General features: G+C 41.2%; 1 protein-coding gene across 5 annotated transcripts in view; it reads left to right on the top strand.

Moving 5' to 3' along the window:
* Positions 1–13438, top strand: part of LOC121506478 (interleukin-1 receptor accessory protein-like 1) — a 555282-nt gene that overhangs the window by 358526 nt on the left and 183318 nt on the right. For all 5 annotated transcript variants that reach the window (XM_041782309.1, XM_041782312.1, XM_041782308.1 and 2 more), the window contains one exon: positions 12683–12757. In XM_041782309.1, the coding sequence (XP_041638243.1) occupies positions 12683–12757 (75 nt within the window). The remainder of the gene's footprint in view (positions 1–12682; positions 12758–13438) is intronic.

Here is a 13438-nt window from a genome sequence, read left to right as displayed (position 1 = left end):
CTTTTTCAATAAGGAAATATACCCTTATTGTGTTCTGTTCAGGGATTTTTTATTGGTATTTTTCAACAAGTATCCTCCGAGCGCTGCACTGTCATTTCTTTAGGGCTCTTTTTTTTTTCAACAGTATATTTTTCAGCCTTTTCCGGGAGTCTCCCACAGCATCGAACTCATTTTTAACAAGCAGCATCCTCTCTCAGATGAGAGATTTATCTCTCGCACCTGGAAAATATCTATCATAACAAGTGGCTGCGACTCAAGAAAGCAGACAAAGGCCTCGCTTACATTTTGACTGCATATCAGAATGGGCAAGGAAGAATTTGATGTGCTCAGTGTGACTGTTGATGGTGGCTGCTGTATCTGTGGAACGGCTGTCAGTGTGGTGTTTTTAGTCCCTGCGGTGTATGGAGACTGCCAGCAGCAGTCCTATAGGTGAAACAGAGGTTATTACTGCCTGGTCAGGCATGGATATGGAAGGAATTGTGTATTAAAGTGCAGCACAGTGGTATTCAGAAGGGTTTCTTTCTGGCTTAGCCTTTGGATACTATAGTGAGGCCTTAACCCTTAAGAGAGCCTAGGGACATTTGTGCCATTCAGTTATTTTTTTGTTTGTTTTCAAGCCACTTTGGCCATGTTGAATGAATATAGCTCAAGTTGCCAGACAGTATATTTTGAATTTTGTTTGAATTGTCATCTCAGTTCCTTTAATTAGCCTGAAATGGCTAAGCTACAGAAAACCTGACACATTTGTCCCTCAGGACAAAAAATGTCCCATTGAAAGCCATTGAAAATTCAATTTTTGATCCCACATTTATCTGAAAATAAATGTATTTATTCCTCTATGTTAAGATTTCTTTTTGGTCTATTAATTTTCAATTTTTAATTTTTGTATTTGTCCACCATCTTGTGCTCCTTTTTCCAAATCAAAGCCTGCTGCAAAATTTAACACTCTACTGTTTTCTGCAAGAGTGCCTTACAACTGAAATGATAACTGTGTGTGTCGCTACTGATGTTGGATAATGGTGTGTATGTAAAAAAAAAATTGGGTGTATTTTATTTGAGTTTTTGTGATTTTGCTGTATTAAAAACAATGAAGTTGTGTAAACATACTGGCCTTTAAAGGGTTAAAATCCCCAAAATATAATTAGTATTTCATAAGTATATTTCAGGCTGAAGTAGCTTTTAAAGACTGCCTCATTTAAAGTGGAAAAAAACATTCTAATTTACTATTTTAACAGCAGTTTTGGGGAAGTGGACATTTTTGGTCCTTAGGGCCTCAAGTGTGAGTTTTTCTTTTAAATCTGACACGGTAGAAAAATAAAAATAAGATCAACTTTGCAGCCAATCATTGGCCCATCTCAGGCACTGATAGAAAATTGCAAGCAAATACATTTTTATATTTATTTTATGGAAGTTCTTTTATGTTTTTCTTTCTATAAAGTTATGGAGTTATACATTATAAAGTTAGGGTTATCTGTAGAGTTATGCAAACATCCTGGCTTTTAAAGGGTTAAATTCCAAAAGTAACTTGGCTGACTTTACGGGTCTTTAAAGTCATACTAGTGACTCTGATATAGAATGTCTTTTTAACCATTTTTAATCAATTTTTGATCGTTTCTGCCGCTGGTGGCTACTGCTATCTACCATATTGTTGGGCTGTCACAACCAATGACAGGCTGTTCTGTCGTCAAGTCATACTTTGTCAAACTGCGCACATCTTTACTCTAAGACAGTGCAACTCAACCAACGAGCCAAATTGTTTAAAAATACCTTTGCAAAAGCCAAAATCTAAGAGGTGAAAAGTGGCAAAAACAGCTTAAGGTAGCAATAAAAATAGGTTAAAGGTGGCAAAAATGGTCAAAAGCAGCAAAAATGGGTGAAAAGAGGTGAAAATGGGGAGAAAAAGTGGAAAAATAGCCAAGAAGTAGCAAAAATAGGTGAGAAGTGGCAACAAAAATGAGTGAAAAGTGGGCAAAACGCAGTCAAGAGTGGCAGAAATGGGCAAAAAAAGAGGAAACAAGTGGTATTTAATGGCAAAGGGTAGCAAAAAGTGGCAAAAAATTGTTTAAAAAAAAGCCAAAAATGGGATAAAAGTGGCAAATATTGGGAAAAGTGTCAAAAAGACATTACAAAAAACAGGCAAAAGGAATATTTAATGGCAAAAGGTAGCTTAAATGGGCAAAAGGTGCCCAAAAAATTGTGAAAAGGGGCAAAAATTGGATTAAAGTGAAAAAATGAGGTAAAAGTGGCAAAATAAGTTTCAAAATGGCCCAAAAAAAATATGATTAAAGGGGTTTTTAATGGCAAAGTGTAGCTTGTATGTGTGAACAGTGGCAAAAATTGTGAAAATGGCAAAAAAGTTTTCCTTTTTTAAGGTTTTCTGGGGGAATAATATTTAAATTAAGACAAAAAGAGCCACAAATAATCACAGAAGAGCCACATGTGGCTCCAGAACCACACGTTGAGTATCACTGCTCTCAGATCATGCAGGCCTCGTTAGTTTTAATGGAGAGAGAGAGAGACAGAGAGCCTGTGATGTGGCCCTCTTGGAAATGTTTTTGTATCCATCCCCTGACTTATATTTTTAATTATTTTTTTCTTAGTTGCTTGGAGTGTTCTTTGGGGTGTAAAAGCCAATAGTACTGCTTAACCAGTGGCTGGACCTTGCAGACACAAGTGTCTCTATACTACAATCACTTCAGACACATTGCCTGCACTCAGGTGATCCCATTTCCCTGACTGTGAAAGTCAAAGTCCTAAATACAAAGGCATGATCACCTGTAGCTTTCAGGATAATAATCCGAGCCTTTAACCCACAAAACTGAGCTAGTTTCTTCTCTTCTTCCAAAAGCACATCATAACAAGCTGAGGACACCCAGAAATAAAGTTTTTCAGACATTAGAGTAATCGTGCATTAAAGCGTTGGGTCACTGTCGAGGTCATGATACTTGAGTTGTTGAAGCTTTTGTGCTCTTTTAGTCGTCAAACATCATCTCCTTCCTCCAGGATCATTAGCGGCTACTCTCATCCTGTCTCCGCTCTCTCTCACCTGCTGCCCTCAAGCTGAAGCTTCAGGTCAACAGCCACAGGGTTCTCCTGTTAAAATAACAATTATTTTTCTACAACTAAAGTTCACCTCCCTCACAGCAGCGGCTCAGGAAACAGTGGCATCATTGTTCTGGTGAACGCTGAACTCCTCTGTGGATCTGAGTGGTCTGCACATTTTCTGCAGCCGCTGCTGTTTGTGAAATGTTTGCTGAAGGAAAATTTTAGCAGTTCTTTTGTGTGGTAATGAAAGCACTTTTCCCTCAACCGGGGTCACATTAAGAATTTACAGTGGCCTTTTTCCAGTCGATTGACCTGAATATTTAGTTACGAAAAAGAAAAGTACACAATAAAACCCAGTAAGAGCTTGCAGACACTTTTAAAAAAAACAACACCAAATCTGTTGGAGAAAAATGGCCCCGCTTTATTCAGAGTGTTGTATTTTGCAATGCAAACTAGTGTTTAATTCAACTTGACTCATGTACTTTAACCAGTGTTCTCACTGTAATTTCATGCTTTTTCATTGGATGTTTTTAGAGAATTACTTGGTATCTTGAATCATAGTCCATGTATCTGGACATGATCAGTAGATGTCCCTGACATCTGATGACATATTTCTGCTCGCTTCAAGAGAGCCAGAGCTCCCTTTAGCCTGAGGACAACTTTATCTTTATTTTTTCATCATATTAAAATGAATTTATTGTGTTCTAAAACAGCAGATCACTGCTTGACTTGATATCGTTAGCCCTTTTCACACATTCAGCCTTCAATTTTAGGATGAACTACCATGAAATGTTTCTGATTTCAGGGTAAACCCAGGGCTTTTTGCATCCTGGAAGTTGTTTTCATCTACATAAATCCAGGAGTTCTGTGCCACTGTGAATGGGGGTATAATTAAACAGGTTGCCATTTGGCCTGACCAATCAGAATCAAGATTTATTGCCGGGTACATTTTCACATACAAGGATTTTGACTTTGTGTTTGGGACAAACCAGATAATACAGAAGAAGAATTAAAAAGAGGCTGGAAACAAAAATAGATTATTATGGAAAAAAGATCAAAATAAAAAAAACTAAATAGAATTTAAACATCACAAGTGGTAAAAAAGGAGGGACTGTACAGATATGCAGGCATGCTGGATAACAGATCATAGTGCAATTTTCTGTTGTTTTTTCTGCTGATTCTGGGGTTCCAGGAGAGTCTGTGAGGGGAGGGCTGGAGTACTGTTTAGGCTGACAGTAGAGGGGATGAAACCATCTTTGTGGCGGGAGGGTTAGGATTAGGCCTCATAGTCCTGGAGGCTTACTTGGCAGGCATTAGATAGTAAACGGGTCATCGTGAAATTGTCTATTGGCTTTCTGCTGGTTTTGGGGTTCAGTGAGAGTCTGTGGAGAGAGGGCTGGAGTGCTATTCATTAGGCTGACAGTATAGGGGATGAAACTGTCTTTGTGGTGGAAGGGTTAGGGTTAGGCCTCAGAGTCCTGAAGGAATACTGTGCAGGTATACTGGGGAACAGGTTACAGTGCAAATTTCTACTGGTTTTCTGCTGGTTCTGGGGTTCTGTGAGAGTCTGTGAGGGCAGGAGTACTGTTCATGAGGCTGACAGCAGAGCGGAAGAACTTGTGGCAGGAGGTTTAGGGTCGGGCCTCAGAGTCCTGGAGGCTTACTGTGCAGGTATACTGGGGAAAAGGTTACAGTGCAATTTTCTGTTGATTTTCTGCTGGTTCTTGGGTTCTTTCAGAGTCTGTGAGGGCAGGAGTACTGTTCATGAGGCCACAGGTTTAGGGTCAGGCTTCATAGTCCTGTAGGCATACTGTGCAAGCATTCTGGTGAACAGGTCATAGTGCAATTTTCTATTGGTCCTCTGCTGGCTCTGGGTTTCTGTGAGAGTCTGTGAGGGCAGGAGTACTGTTCATGAGGCTGATAGCAGAGGGGAAGAAACTATTCTGTGGCTGGAGGGTTAGGGTTAGGCCTCATATTCCTGTAGGCCTACAGGTCATGGAGAGATGGTGAGTTGCAACCAATCTCCCATTCTGCAGAGCAAATGATATGCTGCAGCCTGTTCCTGTCCCTCGCCATGGCTGCAGAGTAACAGACTTCAATCGATGAAGTGAGGAAGACTCGAATATGGCGGTGTAGAAGTGCATCATGGTCTTTGGCAAGTTGGATTTTTTCAGCTGACACAGGCAGTACATTGTCTGCTGGGCTTTTTTTTGGATGACGGAGCTGATGTTCAGCTCCCACTTGTGATCCTGAATGATGAGGTTCCCCAGGAAGAAGTCCACAGTGAAAACTGGGGAGTCACAGAGGGTTATGGGGGCAGGGGCGTGGGCCGCAGCATTCTTCTTAGTCTACGACCATCTCCAGTCTTCAGACCATTACGCTGCAGGTTGTTCTGACTGCACCAGGTCACCAGATGATCGACCTCCAACCTGTAGGTGAACTCGTCCACCAGAGATGAGTCTGATGAGGGTAGTGTCATCAGCGAGCTTGTGGAGCTTGACTGACTGGTGACTGGAGGGCCAGCTGAGTCAGCCAGATGCTGAAGGATGAAGCGGAGGGCCAGGGTTAGGAGAACAAGCAACAGGTGGATTTTAGTTGTACTGGAGGCCGATAGCAATGGCTGCCATCAATGTAGCAGTTAGCTCAGATGTAGCTATTGTATAGCGGCAGTTAAATCAGAACTGGAGCACATTTCTTTACTAAGACAAGAGCAGAGAGCCACAATGATAGTGTCTCTTAGAGGAGATTTTTTTGCACTTCTCCCAACCAGCCTTGGCATGAGTTTTATCCACCAACAAGCTCCAATGTTCAGAATTATGGCAGTGACCGCCTGCTGAGCTCACGTCACTATTGGCCCATTTATTCAAGTTGTGCAGTGAATAGTAAACACTGACACTTGAGTAACACATCTAGAACCAGATGATTCTGAATTCAAAAGTGTACTTTAACTGAATTAGAGGATCACAGTGGTTAAAGGAAATCTTTTCCGAGCGTATGACTCATGCTTCCCTCTTAAGTCGCTTGACAATTGCTTCCATTTATTTTCTCCTGTGGAACTTACACTGCATCTTAGCTTTAACGATCACATGCTCACAAACACTCACACGTGGAAACACACACTACTCCTCTTAATCTATGTCTGCTGAAGTGGTCTTTAATGAGGTATGAACAGAAGACCACAACCCTCCATCCTCCTCTCCCTCCTTTTTCATCTCCCCTCTCTCTCGCACCCTAGAGAGAAAGCCGACAGACAGAACGACAAAGACTCTCCGCTAGCGATGGACAGATGTGGTGGAGGGAGGGCAGGCGATGGTGGAGTTAATGGGAGAGAACGAGGTCTCTTTTTTCCCCCTCTTTCATTACTCCATCCCCCCATCCATCATCATGTGATCACAGCCGAAGCAGATCACAGGGCCAGTGAGGGACACTTTAAAGATTTTCTCTCCAGCTGATACCTACGTCAGGCTCTTCTCTGTGTGGAGAGATGTATGTGTGTAATACAGTCCATATATTTGCGTGTAAAGGGAGGCAGGTCAGGCAGGATGTGATTCTAGCCCCTCAGCGAAAAAAAAACAGCCCACTTTCACTCATAATAACCACACAGAATTACGGTTTTGTAGCTGAAGACCAGGCAGTGCCACTATTGCAGCTTAAATTTGTACATGTGTGTGTGAATGTGTGTTTTAGTCTGCCTTCCAGCGTTGTGCGATCCCGCTAACGAACAGCATTTCAGCAGCGTGCCCTTGATTTGGATGAAGGGCAGAATTTCTACCCGTTAAACATCCTTCTCCCACTTTGTTACCTTAAGCTGTAAAATGAGATTATGAAAAAACTGTGCCAGAACTTTGATTAGCTTCCAGGTTTGGGATTTCACCTTCAACCGGCTCAGCGCCAACTGCAAATGAAAACCAGAATCCACATTTAAATGGGAGACAGCTTGGGTGTCCTTAAATACCCATCCAAACGTGACTTTTCTGCAAAAAAAAATCCACATTTATCCAAAGTAAGGCTGCCACATTCAGCAGTGGTTTTCCTGTTTTCCTGAATGTAGTTGGCATCAAGGGAAACTCCTAGTTCACTTGACGTGGTAAACAAATCACAAATCCTGATGCTCAGGAGCTGCTCTGTGGCCTCTGCTTTGAAAATTTGAAAATTAGACTCGTAATGGTTTATATTCCCTTCATCTTTTTTACATGGATATATAAAATGTTTCACTACTCCTTCTTCTTCTTTTTTGGGTTTTCAGGAAGGCTACGTGTCTGGCAACACCTAGTCACCTGTCATGTGTCTACATATCCAGTAACTTGTTTTTAAGGGGCTCTTACATTCGTAGAGGGGGAATAACAAGGGAAAGAGATGCATCTGCTGCAGTAAGTAGCGTATTTACAAGTACACATACAAATATGTAGAGTGGCAGACCCTAATCATGTGAGGTTTGATGCAAGTCAGAAGTTTCATATCAGAGTTACAGTGACTGATAACAAATTGCTTGCCAGTAAAGAGCTGTCGACTTCCTGTCGACAGTAGGGGGTGCTACATCAAAACAATGAAAGTCACCTTTGAATATGTAGAGGGGTAGACCTTGAGCCTGCGTGTGAAATTTTTTGGCAATCAGACATTTCTTATGGGAGTTGCACATACTTCCTGTCCCACTGGCGAGATATTGAAATGTTCACCATCACCAGTGAGACATCCTTCAGTGAAACGTATCTGTCTTGTGGCCAACTATTGACGCCTTTGTTTAAAAATCAAAGCTCAGTAGGTGTAGCGTGATAAGAGGAATGAAGATATTACTCATTTGTGTCACTTCCTGTTGCCAGAAGGCAACAGAATGATGAGAGGTTTGCATGTGAGCGTGTTCAGTGTGATACTGTTGTCTTGCAAGAAAGAGCAAAAGTTCACAGAATGTTGTTTACTGAAGTTATAATAGGTTAAAGTCATTTGGCATAATCAAAAATGCTTTATTTTAAATTTGAATAAAGATTGTGGACTTCCTGTTTGGATTTGGGCACTGGTCCAAGAGGCTTTTTTGTAGGTCTTGTGATGACCCATATGTCGACCAAAAATCACAAGCCTGGGCTAAATGGTGTGCAAGGGCTGGATATTTAAAGGGAAAGTTTAAAAAATCAGAGGCAGAAATGTTCAATTGCCGGAAGGGGGCGCTGTGACAAAATAATGATATTGATGTATGAATGTATTCAAGATCCACCTGTGATCATCTCTGTGAAGTTTGGTGATGATTGACATAGGCATTAAAAAGTTATAAGGTGTTTTTGTTGTATTTACACTGCAAAAAATGTACAAAAAAATTAGTTAAAGTTCGGGCTCCGGTCACGGCCCAGCCCTACGGTGAAAACTCACAGTTTGCACCACTTTAGATCTCTGGGTCGTCTAGTATGACCACAAAAATTCTGCAGTCAATCGGATGAAATTCCTTGGAGTAGTTTGTTAAAATATGAACCTTGTGAATCACCCAAAAATTTCACACTTAGCTGTTTGTGGTGTGTGTCCTGTACATTTAAGAGGGTGGCACCAAGAGATTTCTTTTCATCAGATCATGATACATATGTGTACAACTTTTCATGCACGACGCTCTAACCCAGTTCCCTATCTCATTGGTTTTGTTGGGGCTGAATGCTCCATCTTTTTAAATACCTCTGCATCTCCATCAGCCAAGGCCATAGGCATTAAGTTTGTGGGTTGTCTGTCCATCAGGGTCATTCTTGTGAACACAATATCTCAAGAATGCTTTACCAGAGTTTCTTTAAACTTTGCACAAATGTCAAGGATGAACTGATAAGATTTTTAAGGTTAAAGTTAAAGGTCAAGGTCAGTGCATTCTTGAGATAGTATGCTCACAAGCAAGGACAAATGTGAAGACTGCATTGAGGTATTTTCTCCAACATTTGCAAAAATGCCCACTCTTGAAAAAAAAGGATGAGCTGATTCGATTTTGGTCAAAGGCTTTTTGGCGCCATGGTCATCCCTTCCTGATAAAATTTCAGAGTTACACAGGAACTACCCAGCCCTTTGACTGTCCAGCAATTGCATGCCCTGCTCAGGTCAGAGTTGGAGTTTTCTTCTGCCAATCAAAGGGCATTTTTTCCTCATTCCAGCTCTTACTTCTGTGCAGCTATAGGGGTCTCTTAACCTCATTCATGACTCATTTTCCTCAATCCACTTACATTGAAAGTATCAGAGACCAGTCGGTGTGTTGAATCTGAATGTGCAGTTTGTGTTGTATAAATAGCACATGACTAAATCTCCGGGTAAGGAGCAGCTCTGAAGCTTATAGGTTATTTTCAACCTGTGCTTCATATCCGATTCCTCTTTCCTTTTTAACATCCTGGCAGAAGATTGTGTAACTCCAAACACTGATGCTTCTGTACCTTCAGGTGCTACTGCAGGCAGCTGCAAAGAGAGCTTCTCTTTAATTCAGAACACATTTCCAATGAAAAATGTAACAAAAGAAGACAACTGAGAAGACACATCTAACTAGGAAATACATGCAGAACTGGAGTTAAACCTAACTGATTATTCACTTTGATTTATTTAAATATCTACAGGCTTCAGTTATTGATGTTTGTATTTTTTGAGTAGTACGTTTTGAATATAATGTGTAACTGGCAACAGAATTGTATCTCAGTGTTTGATGCTTGTATCCCCAGCAGAGCTCTCTTTTTCTGTAGCTATAAATACATGAAGCCACATCCCAGCACGTGCACCTTTGTCTTTCTCATGCCTCCTCAAAAAATAATCTTTTTTGAGGCATGAACAAAATAATCTCAGCAGATTATAATTACAAAAGGAGAAAATCAAGGTAATAACATCTTTTTACATAGAGTAGAAATATTCCAGCATAGTTTAGAATGGTAATTTTGTGAAAACATAATTAATGAGCTCATTTAAGCATTTATGTCCCACTTTTAACCCCACTTCTCTTTGCGAACTGCATGATCTGCATTAGACACCATGCTATGGTGATATCTGGTTTTCAGTCCTATGAAGGAGTGAAGTGAAGCTAAGGGAAAGCGTTATCTTTTCTTTCAAAATAGGAGGCACCTACCAAGAAACTGAACGTTAGATGCATTGCATTAGTTGACGTTGGTTTTGATGTTTTGTATTTCTTTTTTTTTTTTTTTTTTCATATTTCAAGTGTAGCAGAGTGCTAAAATATATCCAACATTTTTAACTTAATGACTGCAGTATTGGCTCAAAAATGTTTTGAAATATGTAAAGGGCTTTTTTTTAGGTTAATCTAGCAAAAGAAACCTGTCATTGCCATGTACAGTGCCTATAAAAGGTAGTCACCCTCTTGGAGGTCTTACCCTTTTATTGGTTTAAAAAATCAATCATGGGAAATATATATTGGCTTTTCTCTTCCAGGCTGAATAAGATTGTTCTCCAGGATTTTCCAATATTTTCCGCATTCATTTTACTCTCTACCTGTACAAGCCTTACCTCCAATTTCCACATACGGCAAACGTGCCGCTGCGGAGTAAATCGCTCCCTCTCTAGTCTATCAGAACATTTCCACAGACAACGCTCCAGTCCGGCAGCGGCACATGCCTGGACCGCTGCCAAACCGCGTCAATACCTGTCGATCAGAAAGCTCCAGAAGAGGAAGTCACAAGTGTAGAATATCCAGTTCTTTCAAAATACAACACAATGCACAGACTCCGGATCAGAAATCGTCACTATATCAACATTATGTCTCATCCTGCAGCAAGAGCAAAGGGTCACCGAGAGGTCAGTGGGTCACAGAGCTACAACGGCGCCATTGAGAAGGAAAAGTTAACTTTTGGGGATATTTAGCCAAATAATTTTGCATAAAACCACAGATCCTTTAAGCAAACGTTAACCTTTTAACTTCCTAATGTACTCACCCAATGGAGGAAGCAATAATATCATGGATTTATATCAGAAAGGATGATAAATTAAGCCCCAAAGGTGAAATAGTCCGTTGTTGACATACTATTCCTGCGTTAACTTGCAGTTTTCCCGTGATCTCTTCCTGCTGAACAGGGCTGTGCACCGCGGCGCAGTGCTCTAGACTCACTTCCAGTGGGCGAGGTCGCTCGCCGTTGGTCAGACGCTTCGGTGTGCAGCGCAGTCGTCCTATGTGGAAATCGGGGGTTACAGGCTGACTGCTGAGAGGCATCCCCACAGCATGATGCTGCCACCATGGTGCTTCACAGCGGGGATGGTGATGGCCAAAAAGCTCCATTTTGGTCTCATCAGACCAAAGAACTTTCTTCTACTTGACCACGGAGTCTCCCACATGCCTTTTGGTGAACTCTAGTCCAGATTGAATCTGAGTTTTCTTCAACAGTGTCTTCCTCTTTGCCACTCTCCCATAAAGCTCTGACTGGTGAAGAGGTTTTGGATGCAGAGTCTCTCCATCTCAGCTGCTGAAGCTTGGAACTCCTTCAGAGTAGTCATAGGTGTTTTAGTGTCCTCTCTCACGAGTCTCCTTCATGCACGCTCACTCAGTTTGTCCTGACTCAATCACCTTTTCTCTGAGTTGCTTGGAGTGTTCTTTTGTCTTCATGGTGTAATGGTATCCATGTATACTGATTAACCAGTGACTGGACCTTCCAGACACAGGTGTCTACTACAATCCCTTGATACACATTCTCCTAAAACTTTGACTAAACAAGACTAAAGTCTAATTTTGTTTTTCTTTGAACATTCAAAATCAGTGATATGAGAGAGCACAAGCTGTTAGGTAGAGTAATTCTGTAGCTCCTCTGCCTGTCAGCTGTAGAATGCAGAGGTACCAGGCCAGACTAGGCCCTCTGTTTGGATTTCTCCTCTCACTAAATCTTGCCACTTCTCCCCAGTTCAGCCCAGCGATCAGTCCTCAAGTCATCTGTACTGAAACAATCCCTTTGAGTAATTCCGAGCATAAAGAGATAGAAAACGTCTCTCATGGCACTTTGAAGACTAGAACCAATTAGGGAGTCATTATAATGAGGATCCTCTAAGTGTGCGTCTTTTGTTACCCAGCAGCTGTCTGATTGGAGTCGGTGTGTTTCAAAAAGAGGAGTTGGGATGTTCCAATATCACTGCGATCAACTGCCGACATCCTGATTGTGACACTATTCCTCCTGGAAAAATATATTCCCTCCTCATTTTTATGCTATTCCTGGCAGCATTAGTGGCATTTCAAGAACATAGCCACATAAAACGCTGCGTCTCCTGCAGCAGCTCTTAACCTTCACATGCCCACTGCAGCTGAGAATGACTTTTACCTCGGGGTATACTGTAGATTCCTGAATGGTCTACTAGTTACACAGCTGCCGCATGTACAGTACAGTTTGTATGCCTGTCAGAGCCTTATCTGTGCTTGCACAGTCATTTCTAAAGGAATGAATAGCATTAGCATTGAGGCAGCTGCAGCTTTCAAAGCATATGCATTGATGTTTGAAGCTTTGAATGGGTAATTCTGAGTCATAGTAATTCATCCCTTTTTCCCCTCTTTGTCCACTCTTTAAATATTATATTCTGTGTATTTTAATGCAGCCTTTTATTGTGGTCTTTAATGAATAAATCATACTCGTACTGTCCACGGGGGAGAAGGATGTGGAATTTAATTTGTTCTCTCTTCTTTTTCTCCCTGTTTGTCTTTTCACAGCTCCCCTGACAGACAAGCCGCCAAAAATCCTCTTCCCTTCAGAGACCCAAATGAGCATCATGGAGATGCCAATAGGTAAGGAAACACGCTTTATTCCCTCAAGTCGATAGCTTATTTCCTGGCCCTCCATGAAATATGCGCTCAGATATTTGTTGTGCCTTATGTTCGCTCTTCACCACAGAACTGTGTCAAATCTGCAGATAGTCTGAGTCTGAAGTTAGGCTCTTTTTTCCCTAACTCTGGCTTTATTCTGAGTGCCATAGCTGATTTCTTTCTCGCTTTGCTTCTGCGATGTGCTGGAAATATCAGAGTCAGATTATGTTGGCTTATAAATACACTGTTCTGGAGAGCCTTTTCTTGATGTTGGAGAAAGTTCCCCTTTTTCTTTGATTTTTTTTTATATATATTTCATCATTTTGGAGTCAAACTGCTTCCTCTTTTCTGGTCTTTGGGGTTTCTTCTTGTTGCTGATGTTGTTTGCTCTGATCGACCTCTGTGGCTGCTTGTTGTGTTGATCATTTTTGGATGATTCTTGTCAGCTGTGCCAGTTTGTCCTTACTCTGGCCTACTCTGGAGCTAAGTAACAAAACCCACACATGCAAAGGTTTGTTGTGTTTACTGTTCAGAGTCAATCATGCAAAATGATCAAAATTTGTCATTATCAAAATAGTTAAACTCTGACCTCCTGCACAACAATACAACAATATATTTTTACCTTACACCTGTGCAACTTCTGTGACAAAACTGTGATTTCTA

This window comes from Cheilinus undulatus, linkage group 24, assembly GCF_018320785.1.
Source record: "Cheilinus undulatus linkage group 24, ASM1832078v1, whole genome shotgun sequence".
In the NCBI taxonomy this organism is placed as follows: Eukaryota; Metazoa; Chordata; class Actinopteri; order Labriformes; family Labridae; genus Cheilinus; species Cheilinus undulatus.
This window is presented reverse-complemented; position numbering and strand designations above follow the sequence as displayed.